The sequence below is a fragment of the Drosophila montana genome, unplaced genomic scaffold (genome assembly GCF_035044405.1).
Source record: "Drosophila montana isolate Dmon_TW-CO22-7 unplaced genomic scaffold, ASM3504440v1 contig_3438_1, whole genome shotgun sequence".
NCBI classification, from domain to species: domain Eukaryota; kingdom Metazoa; phylum Arthropoda; class Insecta; order Diptera; family Drosophilidae; genus Drosophila; species Drosophila montana.
The window spans coordinates 593,952-617,068 of record NW_026998322.1 but is presented as its reverse complement, the minus strand read 5'-3'; the positions used below and the strand labels follow the sequence as shown (position 1 = coordinate 617,068).

Here is a 23,117-nt window from a genome sequence, read left to right as displayed (position 1 = left end):
TAAACTTTTTGCTATTAGAACTGATTTAGCACCACAAAGCTCGAGGGTCGAATAAAATACCAGGACTTGCAGAAAATACTAATGCAAATGTAAGTCCTAAGTGGCAACACTGCCATATGTAAAATCAGCTGTGTTGCACATTTTGGCGCGATGCATTTGAGTTATGATTTCCGTACATTATGTCAAGAAAACAGTTCAGAAACAAAGATTCAACACCAGAAAATAATGTTAATGCTAAACGCATTTGTGTCGACCACAATAAACCAGGCACAAGCGGTGCAGGCACCATGCAGATGAGCGAGAGTATATTTTGGCCGGACAACGATGCCAGTTTCTTTTCCCATGCCAAGCTGGAGGAATTGTTTAGCGGACAAGATGCTGTTGTGTCGGCACCTTTCAGCAGTCCAACCAGCAATAAATTTCATCAGAGCCAATCGGATGATAGTCTTTTTGGCGATATTTCATTGGCCAGCGCAGAGGAAGCAGCGCCGAGGATTGAACTGGGCCAGAAGAGCCCAAAGGAGCAGAGTTTCAAGGAAATCAACCTAAAAGACTTGAGCATGGCTGAAATTGATATTTTCCATGGCGCTGATGATTACAGCGATCCAGTAGCACAAAATACGCAACTTTTTATGGATGCAATAGCCTTTAAGGTACCAAAATCTCCAGAGAGAACACAAATGATTGCCCCACAAGCCAAAGAGGATTCCATAGTCATGTCGACATCCATGTCATTCATATCCAAGTCCATTCTGGAAGGCATTGTGCAGGGAACACAATACGAAACATATGAAGCTCTGCAAAATCGATCCATGCTGCAGGCACAACAAGAACTGGCGGCGCTCGATCAGCTGGACTGGCAGTCGCAGGCGTTTGCCGAATTCGAAACCGCCAAGGAAGTGGACGACAACAGTTTTCCCAGTAAGGGCGATTTCTACGGTCTGCCAGACAGGGTGAAGAATTTAATATTCGAGCATAAGGGCATCAAAAGTTTATATGGTGAGTAAGTTGTTAATATTTCGGCATGTTTCGACTATTACTTATATGGAACCCTTTTAGAGTGGCAGGATGAGTGTCTGAATCTGCCTGCCATACGTAAGCGCAAAAATCTAATTTATGCGCTGCCCACTAGCGGCGGCAAGACTTTGGTTGCCGAAATCCTAATGCTTCGCGAGCTGCTCTGCCGTCAACGCAATGTGCTCTTCATACTGCCCTATGTGTCCATAGTGCAGGAAAAGGTGAGCGCCATGTCACCGTTTGCCATTGCGCTAGACTTCATTGTGGATGAATATACGGCGGGCAAGGGCAAATGTCCGCCACAACCACAACGCAAGCGACACAGCTTGTTTATCGCATCCATTGAGAAAGGCGCCGTGCTTATGGACAGCTTGATTGATGCACAACGACCACACGAGATCGGTCTGGTGGTTGTTGATGAGCTGCATTTGATTGGCGAGCGCGGCCGCGGCGCTACATTGGAGGCTTTTTTGACCAAGGTCATGTTTTTGAATGGTATCTATATAACTCCATATACTCCTTCACAGTTGCTAACTGTTCCATCTCCATTTTAGCCAACATTCAAATTGTGGGCATGAGCGCCACCATTGGAAATCTGAATGAAATTTCGGCTTTTCTCAATGCAGATGTTTATACGCGTGGCTTTCGTCCAGTAGAGCTAAGGGAGTACATCAAATGTGGACATGATTTGCTGGAAATCAATTCCGCTGGGCAAACGCTCGAGGAGATATTTGTGCCTCAGCGCACCGTTAGCTACAATGTCAGTCTGTCTTCAGTTTAGCGGCCAATATTAACTTTCTTTACTCCTTTACAGTACAGCGCCGCTGTGGAGCGCGCTGATCCAGATCATCTGGCGGGTTTAATAAGCGAATGTGCGCCGGAGCATTGCTGTCTGGTGTTTTGTCCCACGCGCAAGAATTGTGAGAATGTCGCACTGCTACTTAGCCGCATTGTGCCCAAGCAAAAGTTCTTTGAGCATCGCCAGAGTGAGAAAGCCGATCTTATGAACGCTCTGGACAAGATGTGTGGCATTCTAAGTCCCGTGCTGGCAAAAACGTTGCCCTACGGCATTGCCTATCATCACTCGGGACTGACGACGGACGAACGCAAATATATTGAGACCGCATATCGATTCGGCGTTATCACGGTAATTTGTTGCACCTCCACGCTGGCGGCGGGCGTGAATTTGCCCGCCAAGCGTGTGATTATACGTGCGCCCTATGTCGGACAAGAGTTCATGACGTTGTGCAAGTACAAACAAATGGTTGGACGAGCTGGACGCGCAGGTCTAGGCGAGGCGGGCGAGAGTATTCTGATAACGCAGAGCAAGGACAATGCTCTTGTGGGGCAAATGCTATTCTCGCCCATGGACAAAGCGCTAAGCTCGCTGGATCAGCTAGATGCCGTTGGCTTACAGGTGAGGCAGTGCCCTCTGGGTCCCACTCCAAGACTGAGATCCTCTTTCTTTCCAGTCTTTAATACTGAGCGTCATTGGCTTGAACCTGGCTGATTGCCGACGCGATCTCAACCGTCTGGTCAATAGCACTTTGCTGGCCGTGCAGGCTGGCGCCTTGGAAGTAGCCGTTGATGAGCTGGTGCTGCGCATTTTGCGTGATATGTTCAAGAACAAGGTGCTGCAACTAAGAGAAACTGCGCCTAAGGGCAAGCCCAATAGCTCGGATATTATGACTACACAGGATGTTAATCAGACCAGTCGCTCGGCTTCCGATCGTCGTCTGCTCATAAGCCAATCCACACGCTTTCAGCTAACCAACATTGGGCGCGCCGCATTCAAGGCGGGCATTGATTACAAACGCGCCTTTGCGATACACAGAGAGCTGCAGCAGGCGCAGCAGCAGCTCATACTCACCAGCTATGTGCATCTGCTGTACCTGGTTGTCTGCTTCAATTCCAATGAGCGTGGCGATGAAATGTTCCCTGCTGATGCCAACATACTCTTTCGCGAATATACATCTTTGTCGCCACAGACACAGGCGTTGTTCAAGCAGTTGGGCTTTACGGAGGCGCATGCGGCCAGGCTAGCCAAGACGCAGTCGGTGCAGGGTCCGTTGGCCGTGCAATTGAATCGCTTGTACAAAGTCCTCATTTTAGCTGATGTACTGGCGCTCTTGCCGTTACCCACCGTGGCCAGCAAGTACAATGTGGAGCGCGGCACGCTGCAGCAGCTAATCAGTCAGTGCACGGCGGCGGCTAGCGCCATAGTGCGTCTGTGCGAGCAAATGGATGAGTTTTGGTGCTATAGGCCACTGTTTGAGCGCATCAATCAAAAAATGGATCGCTGCGGCACGCTGGAACTGGAGTCGCTGCTAGAGCTGCCCGCTGTTAAGATTGTGAGGGCTTACCTTGATTAATTAAATAATCGCTTATAATTTATTTGTACTTTTCAGAATCGAGCCAAGCAGCTTTATGCGGCGGGCTTCAGAACCATTGAGGATGTGGCCAAGACGCGTCCCATTGCGCTGGTCAAAGCTGTGGAATTTATGCCACTCAAAGTGGCCACGGAAATTATATCGGCTGCTAAGGTTATTACCTCTATATCCTATATGTTATATCTATATTTAATCCTCTATTCGCTTTTGTCTGTTTAGATAATATTAATGAAAAAACTGGATCATCTGGAGGAGGCAACTGAGGCGCTGAAGAGCTGCCTTTGCACAAGCGAAACGCAATCAAGTTAAATGTATATTAAAGTTAAGGTTATTGTTTTTGCTTTTTTTTTAGTTGTTTTGTATCATAGTTTTAATTTTGTTTAAGCACTCGACTTGAGCCTAGAATACAGCTTAAATAATACACGCACACAAAATGTTTTTGCATACTAAATTTAAATTAATTTGTTTTTTTTTGTTGTTTTTTGTTCAATTTGTTTACCGCATTCAAGTATTTAGCTAAGCGCAGCGGCTGTTGATGGTTGTTATTGTTGTTGTTTGTGTACTACATAAAAATTAGCAGACAAAACTTGAAAGTTACTTTTGTCTCGGCTACTATCACGACAATTGAGTATTATATAATGTATATATTAATAATTTTTTTGCTTCTCTGTTTCACGTAAAAGTTAAGCGCAAATTGTGTGTTTGGAAATTTTGCCTGATTCAACTTTAACTATAGAAAAAAATATTATAATTAGCTTGCGGCTAAGGAGGAGGACTAAAATATATCAAAAAGAAAAAGATAGTGTAGAAAAGCAGTTGCCTAGGCACCTGGTACGCCTTCTAGTTATTTACAGCTGAAGAAACTGAAAGGAAACAACATGGATATATCACAACGGTATTCGCTATATCAATTTTATCAGGCTATCATTATATTTACCTTGATTTTTCACAGACTTGTAACCGCGACTAATATGCAAACTCATCGTAGTAATGCTGGGCATGACGTGCGCCCGTTTGGGTGCTGCTCACTGCTCCTCCGGCAGCGTATTCGTGTCGATGTGCACGCGAGACCTGCGCCGGGACAATCGCTCTCCGGCGTATATCTGTCGATGAGAAATAGGAATCACTATGATAGTTCGGTGGCGAATGTGACTGAGACTGAGGCTGTGACTGCGAAGCGGATGCATGGGATGATGACGGCGAATGATTCTGATAGATGGATGCCTGCTGTTGATAGTTGTTATTGCCATGGCCGGCAAATGGATTGTACGCCCCGCTGGCAGCGGGTGCGACATACGCACTAGCATAGGGCCGGCTCTGATAGTTGGCATGCTGATGCTGATTCTGATGCTGATGTGGATGCAGTGGCGTAAGCGGTTTAAGCGTGGGATCGAGCGCATCGTTCAGCGTCACATCGTAGTCGTTCTCATAGAGTTCGTCCAGATTGAGCTTGACCGGCTGTGGCTGTGGCTCTGGCCGCCTAGGCGTTACCGATGTGGGCAGTGCGCTGCGTGGCGGCAATGTGGTGCGCGGTGGGTTGGGCGACGGTGCCGGCAGCTCATCGCTGTCAGTCTCACTGTCACCGTCACCGTCACTGTCACTGCCCGGCTGTTCGCCGCGCAGCAGCGGTGCTCCATGCTCCAGCAGGCGCACGCCCGATATGGTTGAGCCCATGTCGATGGGCGTGCTGTCTGTGGTGCGCGTTTCGCTGGTCAGTTGCGGCCGCACTGCCACGCCCACCGGCTGAAGGCCACGCGGCAAATATGGGCTGCCACCACGCGAGGGCAGGAAGGGTCGCTTGACCACACGTACCGAAGCGGGTCGCAGGGGTTTGGCTGGCGCTGCTGGCGCCAACGGCTCATCAACCTCATCTGGCTCCGCGTGCTCTGGCTGCAGTGGCTCCTCCTCGGGTAGTTCCTCTTCCAGTGCGGGCGCTGCTGTTGTCCTGGACGTGGGCAACGCACGTTGTCGATTGGCTAGCGCTAGTTTTTGATTGCGTCGAGCCGGGGTTATGCCCACAAAGGAGTTGGATTTCGTGAGCGCCGATGCCACACGTTGTTGTGCTGGCTGCTCTTCACTGGCGGGCTCGACATGCTCCTCTTCGTCCTCCTGCACAATGGGTTGTCTTGGGCGCGCTGCAGGCTTACGTGGTGCGGGTACAGCTGGTTTGGGGCGCACTCGCTGCGCTCGAGCAGGTGCTGGCCGCTCCTCGTAATCCACATCGTCCACGAAGTCCACATCAGCAGCCGGCGCACGAGCTCTGCTGGCCTGTGGACGCTTGCGGCGTGGCGTTGGCTCGGCCTCGTAGTCATCCTCCTCGTCCAGCAGCGCCTTCTTGTCTGTTACTGGCTTGCGCAGAGTTGAGCGTGTGGGCTTCTGTTCTTTGGGGGCTGCAGTGCGTCTGCGTGGCGCATTGCGTGCTGGCTGGGCCGGCTGCTCGTAGTCCTCGTCCTGCTGTTCACGGTCTTGATAGTAATCATCATCCTCCTGTTCACCACCTGCCGGAGCGTGTGTGGTAGCCGTGATCTTCTGCACGGGATAGGAGAACTTCTTCTTCTCATTGACGGGCACGGGACGTGCTATGCGCGGGGGTGCACGGGGACGGGCATAGACGGAGGCAGCCGCCGCTTTGGGCGTAACAAACTCAGTCAACGGCTTGGGCGTTGTTTTGACTTTCTGCGGTGTTTGCTCTTCGGCTGCCTCCTCTTGGTCCAGCCCGTAGGGCTTCTCATACTCATCAAGCTCGTCCAGCACGGCTACCGTAGATGGTGTCGTGCGCTTCTCACTGCTGCGGCGTCTGCCACCTGAACGACGTGGCTCGTCGGCGACGCGTTCCTCATTGAAGCTGCGACGCTCATCAACGCGTCCCGGCTTGCGAGGAGATGCCTTACCACGTCCGCCAGCTGCCGGCTGGGGCTTGCCACGCCGAGCACCTGGTCGATTGCGCCGATCATCATAGTCCTCGTCAACGAGCTCATCCTCGTCCCTGTAGCGATTGCGGTTGCGTCGTAGCGGCTTTTCCCCCACTTGCTTATCCTCGTACTCATCGTCGTAGTCCAGTTGCAGTTGCGGCTTTCGCGGACGCGGCCGTGGATTGCGACGACTGTAGCGCTCCTCATAGTACTCATCGTCAGACTCGTCATAATAGTAGTCATCCACGGGGCGGCGGTTGTAGGGTCGATGATAGGGTCGCTGCGCCCGACGTCTGGGCGGGGCTGGTGGTGGTTCCGTTGTGGTGGTGCTCGTCGACGACGTCGTGGTGGCCATGTAAAGCTCATCATTTCTATGGACCAAGAGCTTAAGTTAGTTACGTTCAATTATCTAAATCATGTTCGACTTGCTCTCACCTGTTCCAGTACTTTTGGGAGCCCTCGCAGTCCACATCGGAGGCAAAGTGACAGATGAAGGTGCGCTGATCGAAGGCCGTGAAATTGGCGCAGAGGAAATCGTGTCGTATACCGTAGACGCAATGATGATAGATCTGCAAATGATAAAAGCGCAGTTAGTAAAATTCGTAAATAACTAACTAAAGTCTTGGCCAGATGGAGGTGTGAACGCCGTCTGTTTAACGTCTCTTCGCCAGGCAAACAAAATCCAATTTGAGGTCAAGATCGACACGCAGACAAGTTTTTTTTAATGTTTTTCTTTTTGGCTTCGCCTTTGGGCACGTAAGCCGCAAGACGGCGGCAAAAAGAGAAATTACTGGACATGAGTTACGTGGTAGCTCATATTGCGCGCTGTTCAACTTGACCAATTGGATAACGACCCCTTCCCCTCCCCCACCCACTACATTCCCGTTGCGCTGTTGAGCACAAGGTCAACATACATAAGAAAAAACATGTAATTTGTCTGGCTCTAGTGACCCTCCCTTTGGTTTTGAGATAGGGAGGGAGTTAACAGCATTTGACAGCATCATTAGAAAGAAGCCTTTCTATGCGATTTTCATGAATTGAAGTACGACCCTTTAGGTAATAGTTTGATTAAAAAAGAGTTACTTTTTCAAGCAAGCTAGAAATACAAAAAAAGAGAGACATTCATAGCAGGGGGGGGGGGGGGGGGGGAGAGAGAGAGAGAGAGAGAGAGAGAGAGAGAGAGAGAGAGAGAGATAACTAGAAAAAAAGAGGGTGCGATCAAGAGGAAATATGATTGTTAGCGAGACGGAAAGAGAGATAGAAAACGATAGCTACGGCAGAGAAACTATTCTTTATATAATTAAAGGATTCCTTGAAGTAGGAGTCAAAGCCATATGGTCTCTCATTCACTTATTCACTCACCTGACATTTGTACTCAATTGAGGCATAAAAACCGTCGTGGAGGCCCTCGCACTTGAAGTGAATCTCATCCATGGGTGGAACGGTAGACAAGAAAGGATAGCTCGAGAGATTGAAGCTGCAAAGAAGATGAGATACAATTGTTAAGGACTTATCGAATAAAGTTCGAATACAAAATCATATCCAACTACATATTTTATAGACCCACCCTCTCAGCTCTCGTGGCAAATTTGGATCCCAGACATAATCAATTTGCGGTATTCCCGTCAATTTGGAGTTTTTCGACAGCGTCACATTGTCCGCCTATTTAAAGAGATATATTAGAAATCGTAACTGCAAATAAAACTAATTAAGCACCTTGTTCCCCTTGCTCTCCTCCCCCTCGCCGGTGGGCTGTGGCAGATCTTGTTTTTCTGTGGCAGGTTCTGAACTTTCGGTAGTCGTTGTGCTTGTGCTGGTTGTAGAGGCAGGTGTTTTGGCAATGGAGACCTTCTTGAAGGGCAGCGCAGCATCCGCGGAGCCAATCAGACCCAACAACAGCACTGTACGGATGAAAAGGAGGGCAGGTATTTATATAAAAATTATGTGTAAAAACTGTATCTGGTTTTTGTTTAATTGCATAATCGGAGCAGTTTATGCGCTCGACTGCCCGCCGCTATCAGCGACCATTGCATTATATCACAGCACATGCAGCGACCGGTGGCAGTTATTTTTCGGGAGTTTCGGCTGCTATTCGCTGTGCAGCATAATCCAGTTCGTTGCAAGTGCAGAGCAACGATTAAGTTATTGCAGCGCCTGAATAACCTTTCCTCAAGCATTTACGGTGGGTAGAGTGGAAGGGGGGGTGGGGGGAATTTAACTCACCTGTCGCTGTCATGAACAGCCAGCGTTTGGCTCTTTTCATTATGACGTCTGTGCAGTTGCTGTTGAAATTTTTATTTCCCGCTTTGGTTTGCTTGAAAAAAAAAACAAAGAAATAATAACAAAATTATGTAAATTTCACAAAGGAAAGAAACCAAATAAAAATGTTGTAAGAAATGCGAGAATTCGCCAGTAAAAACACACCCCGACGAGCGCAGGCCAAGATTTATGCTCTTTGTGCCAAGTGAAAAAGTCACTGAACGTTGCAAAGAAATGTCTCTGGAGTCCGTTCCGTTGAGTTCTTCACTTAACATTTTCGGCACGCAATCCACAAGTATTTTTTTTCTTTTGTCTTTTTTGGAGCTACACCTAACTGCAACTCGCACATGTCTTGATTAACGTTACTTTTTTAGCTGACAGTCAGTCAGCTTGTGGCGGAAAAGAAATGCACAGCAGGTGTGTGTGTGTGCGTGAGTGTGTGAGTGTACTATATCTAGTTATGGTCGTAGAAAGTGTTCTAGACATAGATGCGTACAATTTTCTATGCTCTATCTATGACTAGTTCATATATATGGAAAAAGTGAAACTGAATCTTTTGCCTAGTTAAGTTAGCCCATATTTTAATGTAACTAAATAGTTTTTAATCATAATCAATTGTAGTTCTTTGGGTTAACTTTTGTGCAATAATTTTATCATAATTATTTGTCTTTCGACATAGTATATAGTATATATACATAGATAAGGCGAATTTATTTTACAATATACTAATTGGAGCCTGAATGGAGGCTTTTTTTCTTTCTATAATTAATAAAAATTTATATTTTATCTTAATATTATTTCGGATGTAAGTTACTTTTGCTAAAAAATAAACAATATGAATTGTACTATTTATAATAATGGGCAATTTTTTGACAAAAAAAGTACTTCCTATATACAATTTTTGTTTAATAAATAAAAAATGAATGTGTGCATAATTTGCAGCTCGATATTTTAATAAAAGAAAATGATAATGATAAAAGCTTTTATCATGTTGTGCCATGCTTTAATGTATGTGCAACAGTTTTGTACAATTTCCGTTGAGTTTCCGTTAATTTAAAGACTTGATTCAGTTGAAGCAGTAATTGCATAATTAGCAGCTGCCTTCAATGTCACTTACGTAAGGCGTAAAGCGCAGCGAAAGGGCAACAACAAAAGCATAGTCACACACACAAACACACACACAGACACACATACACGTGCAGAGAGGCGGTCGGACAATGCATAACTATATCAAATTGAAAAGTGAACAATAGATTACAATTACAATGCGGCAACACTTTCATTTTCAATGCGTTTTAATTGGCTGTGCAAATATATATATGAAAAGCAAAGGCAAAAACCAAACACAAAATCAAAAGAAAAAAAATGCAAAAGCAAAAACCAAATCAAATTTCAAAAGCGGCAGCTGCCATAAAAAGTAAGTGCTTTAATTATTTATATTGATATCATTTAAGCATATAGTATACTATATTGGCGTGGCTGCAAATTCCAAGCTGCCAAACACTTGCAGTTGATTTATTGCGAAACAAAGACAGACAGCGATAGAGAGAGAGAGGGAGAGAGCAAGACGTAGAGAGAGCTTAGTGAAGCGTTTAAGTTGTATTAGTTAAACAAAGTTGAAAGATACAAATGCAAAAGGTTCATTGGAGCATTGTAATTCGGCAGCCTGGCATTGTTTATAGATCCATCTACCTTTATATATATATCAGATAACAGTTTTATTATGCATTGTTTATTGATTTGCCTTCAATTCGATTATCCATCCATCCATCCATCCACACACACTCACTCGTACAACGGGGCGTATGCGCATTTCGAAATGTCAGACGGCGCGACGTCTCGTTGTTTGGTTTTTTTTCTTCGTTTTTTGCCAAAGAGGAAGCTTCAATTGATTGGGTCTTGGTAATGGATTTTGGGCTCAAATTTATGCCCAGCTCCAAGCAGCTGTTCGTCTGCCTTTCATTTATTCATGGCACAATTTTTGTTGTTGTTGTCAGTTAACGCTGTTAGCTGCATTTTGTATGACGAAGGCGTCTCGTCTTTGCGGGCTTTACCAATGTGACGGAGTTCAAAGATTCGCCGTTCACACCCCGCTCCACAAAACGAAAATGATTGTCGCGCATTTTAAGTGGATATTTAACTTCATTTTTTTTTTAATTTTTGTTTTATAAATGTTGTTAAGCGTGTGCGTTTATGTGATGTAGTTTGTCGCAAGCTGTGTGCGGTTTCTGACATTTGAGAGCCTGACTTTAGATAAACATGTGACAAAATATATGATAATAGTTTGCTGAGCTGCAGCCAACTGGTTCTATTCATGCGACCTCAAATGCAGGCTCGTTAAATCTCAAATGTCAAAGGGTTCTAACTACTGCGCAGCTGATAGATATATTAAGCTATAAATATAATAAACAAGAATATACAATAAATGGGAATATAAATATTTAGTTAAACACAAAATTATGTGAGCTGGCATCTAAGCCAAATGCTTCTTTACCCTCTCTTGAAGATCATTTAAATGTATATTTTTATGATTAATGCCCTCTGCCATAAATCTTGCACACAATGTTCCAAATATGTAATAAGTGCTCTATGTGCTTATTCTTCTTTATATCTTAGCCTTTATTTCAAATATCTAAGGTCAAGCTAAGCCGCTTTTTGTTTTGCTTTTTTTTGGCTTTTATGATATATGGCTATGCTAAACAAGTTAAATTTATGGCTGAGCTTTATGTATTGTTTCCCTTATTTTGGTGCATTTTGCATTGTCATAAACAATAATATTAATAATATTAATATTAATTTTGCTGTTGCTCGCTCGCCCATATGACCATATAATAATAAAAGCATCTAATTTTTTACGGCCCACCATTGTCCGGAGCCGGAGATGAGCTGGCTGTCTGGCTGTCTGTCCGGCTGGCTAAATGTCTACATGTCGCTGACACGTATCGATGTGCCTCGAAGTTTCGATGTTAAATTGCCTTTTAGCCAAGTTCAAATTCAAGGCTAAGCACGACGGCTTACAAGCACACGAATACCGGTAAATTGGTGTTGTTGTTGTTGTTCGAGTTGGTTTTGTTTTTGTGTTTGTTTGTTGTCGTCTATATAAAGATTATTAATGATGGGCAAGCGAGTCTCAGTCGCAATCATAGTCACAGTTTTTGTCGCAGTCGCAGTCACAGTTCTGTTAAAAATCGGAAATTGTATTAAGGAAGTTTTTAAATGTGCATTTTACTTAATTATTTATTTTGTTCATTTGCAAATTTAATAGTTCTCTTTGCGTTTTATGAGCGCAAGTGCCTTGAAATTGTGCAAATTGGTAGAAGATAAAAAAACAACGCGAATCTCAGAATTTGTTGAATTTTTCACATAATTTAGCGATAAATTCGTTGTGTATGGGTTTATGTTTGTATTTTTCAAGTTGATTTTGTCAAATGACGTTAGCTAATTAAAATATTAGCCAGCCTTAGACAATGAGCAGCATTTAGAATCAGCAGCTGGAGCTAGAGTTGGATGTGGCTTAAGGTCGGCGGGAGTCAGAGTCATAGATCTCTAGACAATGCACAATTTGAATAAATTTTGAAAACGTTTCGATTAAATTTTGCATGCAATGCCTTATTCATTCCAAAAAAAGGTCGTCGTGTCTCGGTTTTCGTCTAGAGTGCACACTTGGTAACCAGTTTAAATTGATGCTATCTTCGAAAAAATAAAAATAAAATACGATATTAAAACTCTCGATTTCATTTACATTTCAAATGCGAGCAGTCGAATTTCTGTGAAATGTGTCGTCGCACCGACGTCAGCAACTGGTTTCGCCAGATAGTTTTTCCTTTTTATTTTGACTTGATAATATTTTAATTTATACATTATACACCAAGCGAAGCATCAACCGGTTGTTTCTCCGACCTGGCCCGGCCGAGGACCGCTGCCGATCTTCAATATGCAGATGCCGGTTCCAAGACTCGACTGCGCCGTTGTCACAAGAAATTAGCATCTCTGGGGCACAGCCGTTCAATTTTGGACTTTTCTTTCGCTTTTTTTTATATATATATTTTTTACGATTTTTTTTTATAGTTTTTGGTGCTCTTTCAAGGTCGCCTCAGCTGTTGTGGTTTTGAGTTTCTGCTGAATTTTGTGGTGCAGTTTTTTTTTTTTAATTTTTTAATTTTGTATCTGTTTTGCTTAGCATGTTGTTATACAATCTAATGTGGGCTTAGCTAATTGCCCTTTGTAGTGTCATTTGTCAGTCTTGAATTGGTTTTGTGAGATTTTGCAGATTATGTTGCCAATTAATAAAGTCACACAGCTGTCATTTGTTTTATTTTGTTGCTGTTGTTGTTGTTGCGTGGGCGTAGATCGAGTAATAATTCCATAAATTATAAAAAATTGCTGAACTTGATTGTTATTAATGAAGTCATCTGCACAATAGAGCACATATTATAATAAGCCTATCCAAGAGTTTTCTTGGCCTTGTAGCTTATAGAACTCTGGCCTTAAGCACTCGTAGCGTGACTAATGCTCATTACTGGGCATTCTTGTTATAATTTTCTTCCTATATATTAACTATTTCTTTGTTTTTTCGTGCGCATAATAAATTCAATAATTTTGCCACTAATCTGAACGTCGCAAATTGAGATAAAATAAATTAGGCTAAAAATATATTTTAAATACATAAAATATCATCTTAAATCTACCCTTATAGCAACTATTTTTCATCTTCATATATCTAACATTTAAAATAAATTAAACTATATATTTTAAATAATTAAAATTTCATCCCTTTATCAACTCTTCCACATCGTCATATATCTTCGTATTAATTTTCATTTTCATAGCTTGCATTTATTTTATAGTTTTTCCACAGCTGGCATCTTCACAGCTTTTGCTGCCTTTTTCTGAGGCGTCGCTTGGATGGCAAGTGAAAACTAAATTTCCTTTTGGAAAATCGTTTTCAGTTTCAATTTGTGCGCTTGTTAGTTGCTGTTTTTACTTTTTGTTATAGCCGTTTACAGTGCTGCAAATAAGTTAATCGCCGATTCCGGTTGCCATTTATTTAAGTTCGGTTCGTTTTGCCGAGTTGTGAGTAGTCACAGCTAATATGCAAAAGGAGAGCAGCATCTGTGTGAGAAATCTCAGTTTCACACGCATCAAAAAGACTTTTGGTGTTTCCCAGTAATTAACAAATTAAAATGTTTTCTTTGGGCGTGAGGAAAACAGCCAAAGTAAACAGCCAAAATAAAGAAATGAGCAGTAAAATGCTTCGAAGAAATTAAAAAATAATAAAACTAAAGTAAAAATAAAATGCACATATGTTCGTTGCAGATGGATGAAAGTAAAATTTGAAAAATGTTGTTGTAACCGTTGTTGTTGTTGTTGTTGTTGTGTTTACTGTGGCTGGTGATGAAAGTAAAATGGCGCAGTTTTTTGTTTGTGTTTTGGGCGCCTTGCAAAGATGCGCACGCCAAAAGATACAAGATACAAAGCAACAAATTATGTATAAACAAATTATGGCAATTGTTTGTGTGTTTCAGCAAGTAATGCCAGGCAACAACAACAACAACAACCGATTTCAGCAACAACATGTAGTACATGGCAAATAATTAGCAACGCTTGAGATAATTTTGCAAAGTTTTGCCAAGAGTTTTGGCCCTGAGTTTTGAAGAGCTAACATTGTCAGATGCTGCAGCAAAAATAGCTTTGCAGCGTATTCAAAAAATTCAAAAAAAAAAAAACATGGCTTACCTTAAAAGCAGCTACCAAATTTAAATATTTTTTTTTAATAATCCACAAAAGTTTTTCAATGTTTTTAAATATTTTTCTTAAATGCTGCTGAAAATGCATTAGAAAAAGCAAAATGAATACAATAAAATGCACACACACGCACACATGCGCAGACAGGCAGCGCCAGAGAGAGAGAGAAAGACAGAGAGGCATAATATATATCTGCCAATGTGTGCGTGTGTGTTGCAGCTTGTTGCATTGTGTGCGTGCACTTGTGAAAATTTTTATTGTTGTTTTTATGTATTTTGTATGTTTGTACTTTTTTTTTGCTTAATGGCTAGCACACGCGTTTGTTTATATTGTTTAAATATATATATACTTTATTTAAGCATAATTTTTTGCAACTTGCAAAGCGTTGATTGAAAACTCTTTGGGGGTATTACGACACTTGAGCATTAGTTTTTCACACAAATACAGCTGCACAGATTGGCGCATTCAACACCTTTTGGCCAGGCAATTTGGTCAGATTTTCGACTGCGCTTGATTTTTGGCCACAAATTAATATTAACATAAACAATTTGCATGCAAAATTTTTGCTGGCCATATAAAATTTTATATAATTTTTTACAACACAATGCCAAACGCGCGCACACACACACTCACACACACACATTACATATACATAGGTATATATATATATGTATATATACACTTGTGCGAACGCAGCGCATGCGCAGCGTTTAATATTTTTTTTCGTTCGTGGAATATAACCACACCCACTTACTGTTGCCAACCTGTCTTGGCTGCCGTTCACCTGGCTGACCGTTTGCAGACTGAAATTGCAGATTGTTGGCCAACTTTGCGTTGGCATAAAATCGTCTTTTGGTAACGTATCTCGAAGCTTTAGCTCGCTAATTTGGTTTCCAGTCGCATGTCTTGGAAACTGGTTTCTTGCCGCTTCGCCGCAACGGCTTTGCGCGTGCGCTCTGGCAAAAAGAGCGCAAGAGAGCGCTACAGCTACAGAGAGAGAGAGAGAGAGAGAGAGAAAGAGAGGGAGTGAGAGAGCGTGATTGGCAGTTTACTTTGCGAGCTTGAGCTTGAGCTTTTCTTTGTGTAGCACTTTTTGTTACAGTTTTTCCGCCGTCAACATTCTGCAATAGTTTGACTTTGTTTTTGGTTTTTGTGTATTTTGTGTGTTTTGTTATTGTTGCATTTTGCGTTTGCTCCGACTTTGCCGCATTTGCTGTGTAGTTGCTGGCTTCAATCTTATAAAGCAGCTTAACAGGTTTGCTGATTAAGATTTTAGACTCTTATTTTTAATTTATTTAATGAATTTCTTGCAAAATTTATTAACAAAATTTAAAAAAAAAGATGGTGTATGCTGTGCTTAAAGTATACTGTTTCATAAAAATAAAAATTGCTCAAGTATTACTTAATATTAAATTCGGGTTTCTTTGCTTATCATTTATATTTCTATCTGTGTTTATTATTACTAGGAAATCCCTTAGAAAATGGGAAGAGCTTTAGGATTTATATATATATATAAATTTTATTTATTTTTTTTAATTATTTTTTGAATTTGTTTCATAAGCGAACTTATTTTTTTCAAAATACCCCATTTCCGCATTTGTCTTTACGTTTTCTATGCATTTATATCATTGTGACTGATCTATTATCGATTCACAATTGATATTCATGTGCTCGTTAATTTGTTTTGAATATTTAGCGCTTGATTTGCTGACTGACCGCAATGACATAATAACAATAACACAACAAATTGCTGCAGCAACAACAAAAACATCGCATTTCATTTAATGAACCAACGTAGGCCAAAACCATCTGCTATTAGTCACAATCACACAAACACAGAGACACACACAAACACAGGCGGACACACATATACACGCAACAAAACAACCGTAACACAATAAGCAGTGGACGCTGTCCGAAGACATATAAATTGCTTAAACGGCTCATGAATTATTGCGCATACGCCGCGTGGTGCGGATCACAATTAAATATTAGTTAGGCATTTTATATACATACAAGCTGCACGCACACACACAGAGGCACATTAAATGACTAAATCTAAAATCAACTGAATGCAAAATAATGTGAAGCATTTCAAGCGGCTCGTAATGAAATCAATCAGCGGTCAAAGCAACTGCTCCCCATTATTGTTGTTGTTGTTGTTGCGCCTGCAGCGGATTATGGCACATACGACTTGAGGCTGTGTCTGCAGCTTGCTTGTGAGTGTGTGTGTGCGTGTGTTTTATTACGTCACAGAGCTAAAGTACTTGGAGTGTGTTGCACTGCATCTGCGCATGTGAAAGTTGAATTTGACGGTGACTGCCGCTGCCTGTATTCAAATTGGAGCAACAGCAGCAGCAGCAGGCACAGTCACAGTTAACACACACAATCACACAAAGCCACAAATCGTCGAGTGTTTATCGCTGACGGCGTGTGCCTCACATCTGAGCTACATTTATAGCACCCACTCATATTCATACAATTGTTTCCTATGCTCCATTATCCATCTATGTATTTGTGTGCTTGTGGGCCTGTTGCTGAGAACGGGAGCAATGTGTCGAGGCGCCTCTCAGTGTGTGCGTGTCCCCGTGTGTGTGTGTGTGTGAGTGTGTGGGTCGCCTAGCCGAACCGGTATGCCGCATACTATCCAAGTTGCAGCTTTTAGTACATGTTGTAACTGTTAAACAGCTCTCGACTGGTCGCCAGTTGCCAGCTGCCAATTGCCAGCTGTTTTATTTGGTCTGATAAAAAATTTGTAGCATTTTGGCGTGCAAGAAAAAAAAAATTGCAAATCACATTCGATGCGATAGCATTTTTAATAGGAAACTTAAGCTCACTTGCTTTATGGCTAATTTCAAGAAGCTGTTGTTAACTTTATTGTTTATTTTAATTGTTTTTTCAAATTATGTTATTTTCATTGGATTAGATATTTATCTTAACAGCTGAAACTTGCCAATTAAATTTGTTTAATAATCACACAGTTAGCTCAACACATTTGCGACCTGTTTTGCAGGGTAGCTGCCAGTCGAGCATGTTCACGGTAGTTTTTTAATAACTTATTTTAGTTGTCACCAACTCTCAAAAATTTAGTTTATTTATTTTATTTTTTTTCGATTTTTTTGTTGTATTTTTTTGGCCACGTTTTTGCAAGTCAAATTTTGTTTGGCAATTGTCGGCAGCTTTTTAATCAGCTAAGTTTTTGGCTTAGCTGTTAAGCAATCAAAACTAATTTATTAATACTACAGATAATGATAATGAGTTAAAAATATATGTTAAGAAATTAAGGCCTCTTGCAATATGTAAACGAAATTGACAGAGAGATAATTCATTCGACTTTCAAGTATATCTGAGAACAATAAAAGAAGTACCGTTATATTTGTGCTAAGACCCAATTTTCGTGGAATTACAAAAACCCCACCCTAAAAATAAACGTTTTACCTCATTTGTTAAGAGCTGAAAGAACAAAATGCATTCAAAGTTGAGTTTTTATTGTTATTTTTAAAAGCGAAAAGTCGTTCAACCCGTTTGTTTGTTGTTGCTACGTAATTACATGAAAAAGAATGTATTTGTTGTTTTTATTTTACTTGATTTTTGTGATTGTTTTTTTTTTGAATAATGCTAACTGGTTGGGCTTTACATTCTCTTGCAGGCCTTGGCGGTTGCGGCGAAAACAAAACAAAGCGCGCGAAGCGAATTGCAATTCCGCAATCGATTCGAATGCGAATCCGAATTCGAATACGAATCCGAGTTCGATTTACGAGCTGTGAGCTGACCTTGCTTGGCTAAGGCGTGTATCAGGTGGTTAATCTAGTTCTCAGATGATAAAGAAGTTCAATACGAAACGAAACACTTTACTCAGCGTGCTATTCGAGGCCGGACGCTCATTCGGTGCCACATGCCCATCCAGCTGATCCTCCAGTTCGATGCCATAGCGCACTATATACCATTCGGCTACCAAGTATATGATCACCGTGATGAATGCAAATTTCAGATAGATCTTAAATATCCAAACAATATTGACGCATAGCTGATGCAGCAGCTCCATTGCATCCATGCCGCCGGCTAACGTTGCGTATGCGCAATGCAAATATGTGTGAGGCGAAAAGCAGAAGAAGAAAAAAATGATCTCAGCACCCCGCAACCCCCCCGTGCCGGTCGAGTGACTGCGCGTAGGGTCGACAAGCTGGGCAAAGATTGCGATTTGCTGAAATGAGGTCGCTTGAGGCGTCGCTTTGGAGTCGCTTTGTTGCTTATGCAATTGTTGTGGTTATTGTTGTTGTAGCTGTCGCGTTGCTATTGTTGTTGCCGTTGTTGTTGCTTTGTATTGATTGTGTGGAGCAGCGCATTAGTGTGGCGTTAAAGATGCACATTTCGCTTTTGTGCCTCAGCGATGCCTCCGTCCCAGTTGGTGTTGCTGTTGTTGTTGTCGCCTCATTTAAATTTTATAGTGTTGATGATCCCTCGCTTTGATTTTTCGTGTTTAGCTATTTCGGCCTTTTACACTCGTAATAATTGTTGTTGTTGTTCGGCAGCCGCTTTCAGTTTTTAAAGAGTCTTGTTTCTTTTTTCTTTTCTTCTTGGTATCTCTCACATTGTCATTTGATCATTATGCGCGCACCTTAATTATGTTAATTTGTGAGGCAGCTTTGAACAATTTTGTCTTATATTTTGTTCAGTTTTCGGTTAGGCTAAGCTCCATTGTGGCTGCTGTTGCATTTAAGTTGCTTTTATTTGCGCGCCCTGTAAAAATATATAAGTAACAAACAAAAAAATGACAACAAAGAAATGTTCAGCGCATTTTAATTTGATTGTAAATTAATTTGTTTCGAGGCGGGCAACTAATATTGATGAAGATAAATGATTCAGGCCGTAAATAACGGCAACATTAATAAACAAATTGGATTGCGAAAATAAGGCTGTGTTATTTGTTTATTAGCAAAACTGGAGCAGAGGGCGTGTCGGGGCAGGTTTTTCGACAGCAACAAATTATGATATGAGACTGAAATGTCGTAAAAGTTTTGATTAATATGTGTGATAAATGGAGCTGTAAAAGATAAATTGGTTATTTGTAAGCAGCCGAGTCAGCTTTTAATATAAACATAATTGAGCTTTAAAAAACCGGACTTTGCTATGATCTATTTATTTATTGGATAGTTACTTTAAAAAATGTCAAGCTTACAAGAAATACCAATTGATCATGAAGGCCTAGGAGTTTTTGATTGAGCATAAGTAATCTCTTTGGCTATCTATTTATAGCTGACAATTTCAGCTTAGGGCATACTTAAACTCTTTGATTGACCTTGACAGCAACCTTCCTAGATCAATTGGCATTCAGTGTCTCCCCCCTTTTGGCCACACCACTGGCTCTTGGCCAAGTTTGACAAATTAAAGCGCGTTGAGAGCCACAAAGTACGAGTCAAAAACTCGATTGCATCTTCAATACACTTGACAATCGCTTACACAACATCAGCTTAACCTACGATTTGTATCTTTTGCCCGACAGCGCCTCCAACTTGAGTTGCAGCTGAGCTGGGTTGATAAATGCAGCAATTATTTAAAGCACACAAATCAACATCAACTTGGATGCGTCTACGGCTGACCGCTGTGGCAGTTGCGAAAATGCGGCGCATAAAAAAGCCAAACAAAGTATATTACATTAATTTAAAAATGCATGCGCAAAAAACCCGCAGTTGATGCAATGCACAAAATAAAAACAATTTTGAAAAAACAGAAACCAGTCTCACAAATGGACAAAGGTGGATTGCCTTCATTGCCTTGGGACTTGGCACTTGGCGGACTCTTGTGCATCGACTGGCAAGTCGAATTCTTCCTGACTGACTGTGTACAAAAAATAAACAAAATATGCAAATGCTGAAGTTGAACTGTCTCATAAACTAAGCCACAGTCGCGGGCAAAGACGCATCCCAGCCAGCCCCCAGTCCAAGCTGTCAACATGTCAACCGGCAGACCCGAGCCAAACTAGACACTAGATTCAAGATGCGAAACTGAAAAACTTGAGACTTCAGACTTTCAAGATTCGCAGAAACGCAGGCGCTGAACTGGGGTTTTTTTTTTTTTGTATTTTGCATTTTGTTCGCTAAGGCAGTTGCTTCAGTCTCTGATAAGTTCGAGTACGCGTCTATATATCTGCGCTTACCGGTTTCTGCGCCAGCTTGTAGACCCTCTGACATTCTCACCTTATTCGAAAAAATACTCAGTTTTGGTTTACATTTCAATACCCTGTAGTCATAGTAATTTTTAAAGGGGCATATTGATGTGGACAACAGGTAGATGTGGATAATTATTATCAAATATAGATATATCTTCGTTAGCTTAGCTATTTATTTCACATACTTTCCACACTCTAATGCACATTCTGTATAGCCAATTTCAATTCATATTTATTGTTTACTATGAATCCAACCTTTATGTGAATCTAACCTTAAATCAAACCCTTTGTCAAAAGACAGAATTTTTTCAAGAATTAAAAGCTTTTAAGTAAGATTAAGGCCTAAAGCAAAAATAACTTAATACCCAATCATTGCATTTGTACCATATTTGGTAAATGCCTTATTCGGGTGTAGAACAAATATAGCCCGTATTTTGCATATGAAAATATGTACGGTTTTCCATATTTTCAGTACAAAGGGCAAAATACACAAAATACAAAATTGAATTGTTTTAAAAAAATATTGTTCATATATGACTTTCAAAGGTTTCCTCCAAAACCTGATCTTAAGAATGTGGAGAATCAATTTTACAAACCGAACCAAATGGCAGTAAGTTAGTGCGAATTGTGAACCGAACCAGCGACTTATTTTCTCAATATAATTCTGAGGCACATTCTAAAAATATCCTATGAATAAAAAAAAAACTATTTGGGAAACAATATTCCGTGAAACAAGTAGAATGTCGTGATATTCTTATATCTTTTCTAGCTGTAGGGTATCTTTCAGTTCGGCACTTCTGCCTATAACATTCTTACTCGTTTGATACTCGAAATGTTGCTTGCGTCTCATATATAGTAATATAATTATTTCCTTTTTTTCTTCGCTACATGACATTTGCGTCACATAGTAAATTATTTGCCTGCATATTAATTAGTAAGCAGTTCCACAAGCCTTAACAACAATAAACGGTTTTTGTTTTATAAATAATACGCACTTATATAATGTACATGGCATTAATTTGTTGCTGTATTTGCTTTGGCTACTTGACAGTAACCCATTAAAATGTGGGTGACCAGCGAGCGAGCAGGGGCCAAGAAAACGAGTCGAAAACGTGTAAAAATAAAAAATAAAAATAAATCCGAAACGCACGCGGACAGTGCCAACATTTAAGTAGACACGACTATATATATATCTAGGGTCAGCTTGGATTATGGAGTGTGGAGTGTGGGGCGAACCGGGGGCAGGCTGACACGCATTTCTACTCGCTAATTGCGCAAATTGTGTCACCCGGCCGCCTAATGACCAAAAGTTGACAATTGACTTATAATTAGGTAGGCCTGAAGTTTGAGTACATAATGGCTTTAATCTAAGTGTTTCCGCATGCTGCTAGCTGATGTTTGTTGTTTGTGGGTGCTAGGGAGGTTGTATAAATTGTTAGTTGAAAACTGATCAAATTACTTAGATCTTAGCTAACAAACATGTTTTTAGAAATAACTTAATTTGCATGTTATGTTTTCCCAATGGAATCTTGTATTCTTGATTCCTTCCAATTTTTCCTGTTGTTGTTTTAGTTAGCAAAATAAAGCCAAGTCTAGCTACTTTATACATAGCATATCATACAGAAAATGAACAAACTCCAAAATCACACTCTAAACACATTCACCATCTGCTTCTTCTTGCTGTTTCATACAAAACCTTTTACCTTTAAAATATTTTGCCCAAAGTAGAATAGTAAAATTTTTCCAAATTATAATAATTCAAGCATCTTCTTGCGCACGCTTAATCTACATTTAATATTTACCTTATTGTTATCTATTCGTGCACATTTTGCTGAGGCGTAAACAAAAATAGAAAAGACCAAATACAAGCAGCTAACTTTGACAACTGGAAACTGGAAGCGTCCACGATTCCAAAGCTTATAGCCATATGATCAGCAGCTGATCAACAAGCAGAGCTTTGAAAGTAAACAGCGACAGCAACGTGTGTCAGAAAGAGATGTCACTAGTGTGCGCAAGAGCAGCTGTGCAAGAGCAGCTGAAAGCTAGAGTTACATAGCAGTGAGCCTTAAGGCAGCTATTATATCAAACACTTAAATCGAACGCCCAAAACTATGCAGCTGAAGGGAACAAATATTTTATATACATTTTATTTTACAGGGTATATACGAAATGATATACCTCTTTCTTCTCGTACGGATCCCGACTATCGATTGACACCAAAAAATCTGAATTCTAAGAAATGGCCCAATTTGAGAAAAACTTCTATGTTTTTGCAAAAATTACGATGTTGGCTGAAAATGGCTGTGACCACGAGTCGAACGAGACCAATCTTTCCAAGATCGGGGCTTATTTGGCCGAAATACAGCGAAAAAATGCCGTTATAATTTTGAAGATTTTTCGTTTTTTTCCTATATTCGGCTAAAAGTGGTCCGACTTTGGAAAGTTATACCTTTTTGAACTCGACTTGCATACCACGTTTTTTGATTTTGTTTGGAATCTCAAAATTTGTGAAAAAAAAACAGGCAGACGAACAAAAACATCAAAAATTTCATTGCATACCCAAACTGAGCGGTGGAGCAGCTGCTTTAGGGAACGCTCCGCAGGGAGTCCGGGAGTCTTCCTGAC

At 41.2% G+C, this 23,117-nt stretch overlaps 3 protein-coding genes across 4 annotated transcripts; 1 reads left to right on the top strand and 2 right to left on the bottom strand.

Annotated features, from left to right (window-relative positions):
* The first annotated feature begins 141 nt into the window (after positions 1 to 141).
* On the top strand, positions 142 to 3,855 carry mus301 (mutagen-sensitive 301). Its single transcript, XM_064691407.1, has 7 exons — positions 142 to 999; positions 1,060 to 1,512; positions 1,572 to 1,777; positions 1,832 to 2,434; positions 2,490 to 3,368; positions 3,426 to 3,560; positions 3,627 to 3,855. Exons 1-7 carry the CDS (start codon positions 180 to 182, stop codon positions 3,714 to 3,716), a joined length of 3,186 nt encoding a protein of 1,061 aa, XP_064547477.1. The 5' UTR covers positions 142 to 179; the 3' UTR covers positions 3,717 to 3,855.
* On the bottom strand, positions 3,675 to 15,297 carry LOC135434740 (proteoglycan 4). 2 transcript variants are annotated; one of them, XR_010437280.1, is made up of 9 exons: positions 15,078 to 15,297; positions 8,543 to 8,633; positions 8,036 to 8,220; positions 7,887 to 7,981; positions 7,682 to 7,796; positions 6,755 to 6,888; positions 5,220 to 6,690; positions 4,345 to 4,510; positions 3,675 to 4,270 (listed from the first exon to the last, which is right to left on the bottom strand). XR_010437280.1 is itself a non-coding variant. In XM_064691408.1 (8 exons), exons 1-7 carry the CDS (start codon positions 15,162 to 15,164, stop codon positions 4,374 to 4,376), a joined length of 3,024 nt encoding a protein of 1,007 aa, XP_064547478.1. In that variant the 5' UTR covers positions 15,165 to 15,297; the 3' UTR covers positions 3,675 to 4,270; positions 4,345 to 4,373. The 2 variants fall into 2 exon arrangements, 1 of the variants encoding a protein (XP_064547478.1); XM_064691408.1 differs by having other exon boundaries at positions 4,345 to 6,690.
* A 2,549-nt stretch (positions 15,298 to 17,846) lies between these two features.
* On the bottom strand, positions 17,847 to 22,408 carry LOC135434793 (uncharacterized). The gene is made up of 2 exons (XM_064691484.1): positions 22,295 to 22,408; positions 17,847 to 19,063 (listed from the first exon to the last, which is right to left on the bottom strand). The coding sequence occupies exon 2, from the start codon at positions 18,375 to 18,377 to the stop codon at positions 18,138 to 18,140; it is 240 nt and encodes a 79-aa protein (XP_064547554.1). The 5' UTR covers positions 18,378 to 19,063; positions 22,295 to 22,408; the 3' UTR covers positions 17,847 to 18,137.
* Between the last annotated feature and the right edge of the window lie 709 nt (positions 22,409 to 23,117).

What these genes read in the sequence shown, in the direction of transcription:
- mus301 (XM_064691407.1), top strand. Translation starts at nt 180, where the DNA reads ATGTCAAGAAAACAGTTCAGAAACAAAGATTCAACACCAGAAAATAAT. An exon ending in CAAGGTCATGTTTTTGAATG is followed by an intron (nt 1,513 to 1,571) that starts GTATCTATATAA and finishes TCTCCATTTTAG; the next exon opens with CCAACATTCAAATTGTGGGC. An exon ending in AGCTGCCCGCTGTTAAGATT is followed by an intron (nt 3,369 to 3,425) that starts GTGAGGGCTTAC and finishes TGTACTTTTCAG; the next exon opens with AATCGAGCCAAGCAGCTTTA.
- LOC135434740 (XM_064691408.1), bottom strand. Translation starts at nt 15,164, where the DNA reads ATGCCAACGCAAAGTTGGCCAACAATCTGCAATTTCAGTCTGCAAACG. An exon ending in TTGCCACGAGAGCTGAGAGG is followed by an intron (nt 7,797 to 7,886) that starts GTGGGTCTATAA and finishes TCTTCTTTGCAG; the next exon opens with CTTCAATCTCTCGAGCTATC. An exon ending in TCCCAAAAGTACTGGAACAG is followed by an intron (nt 6,691 to 6,754) that starts GTGAGAGCAAGT and finishes CTTGGTCCATAG; the next exon opens with AAATGATGAGCTTTACATGG.
- LOC135434793 (XM_064691484.1), bottom strand. Translation starts at nt 18,377, where the DNA reads ATGGATGCAATGGAGCTGCTGCATCAGCTATGCGTCAATATTGTTTGG.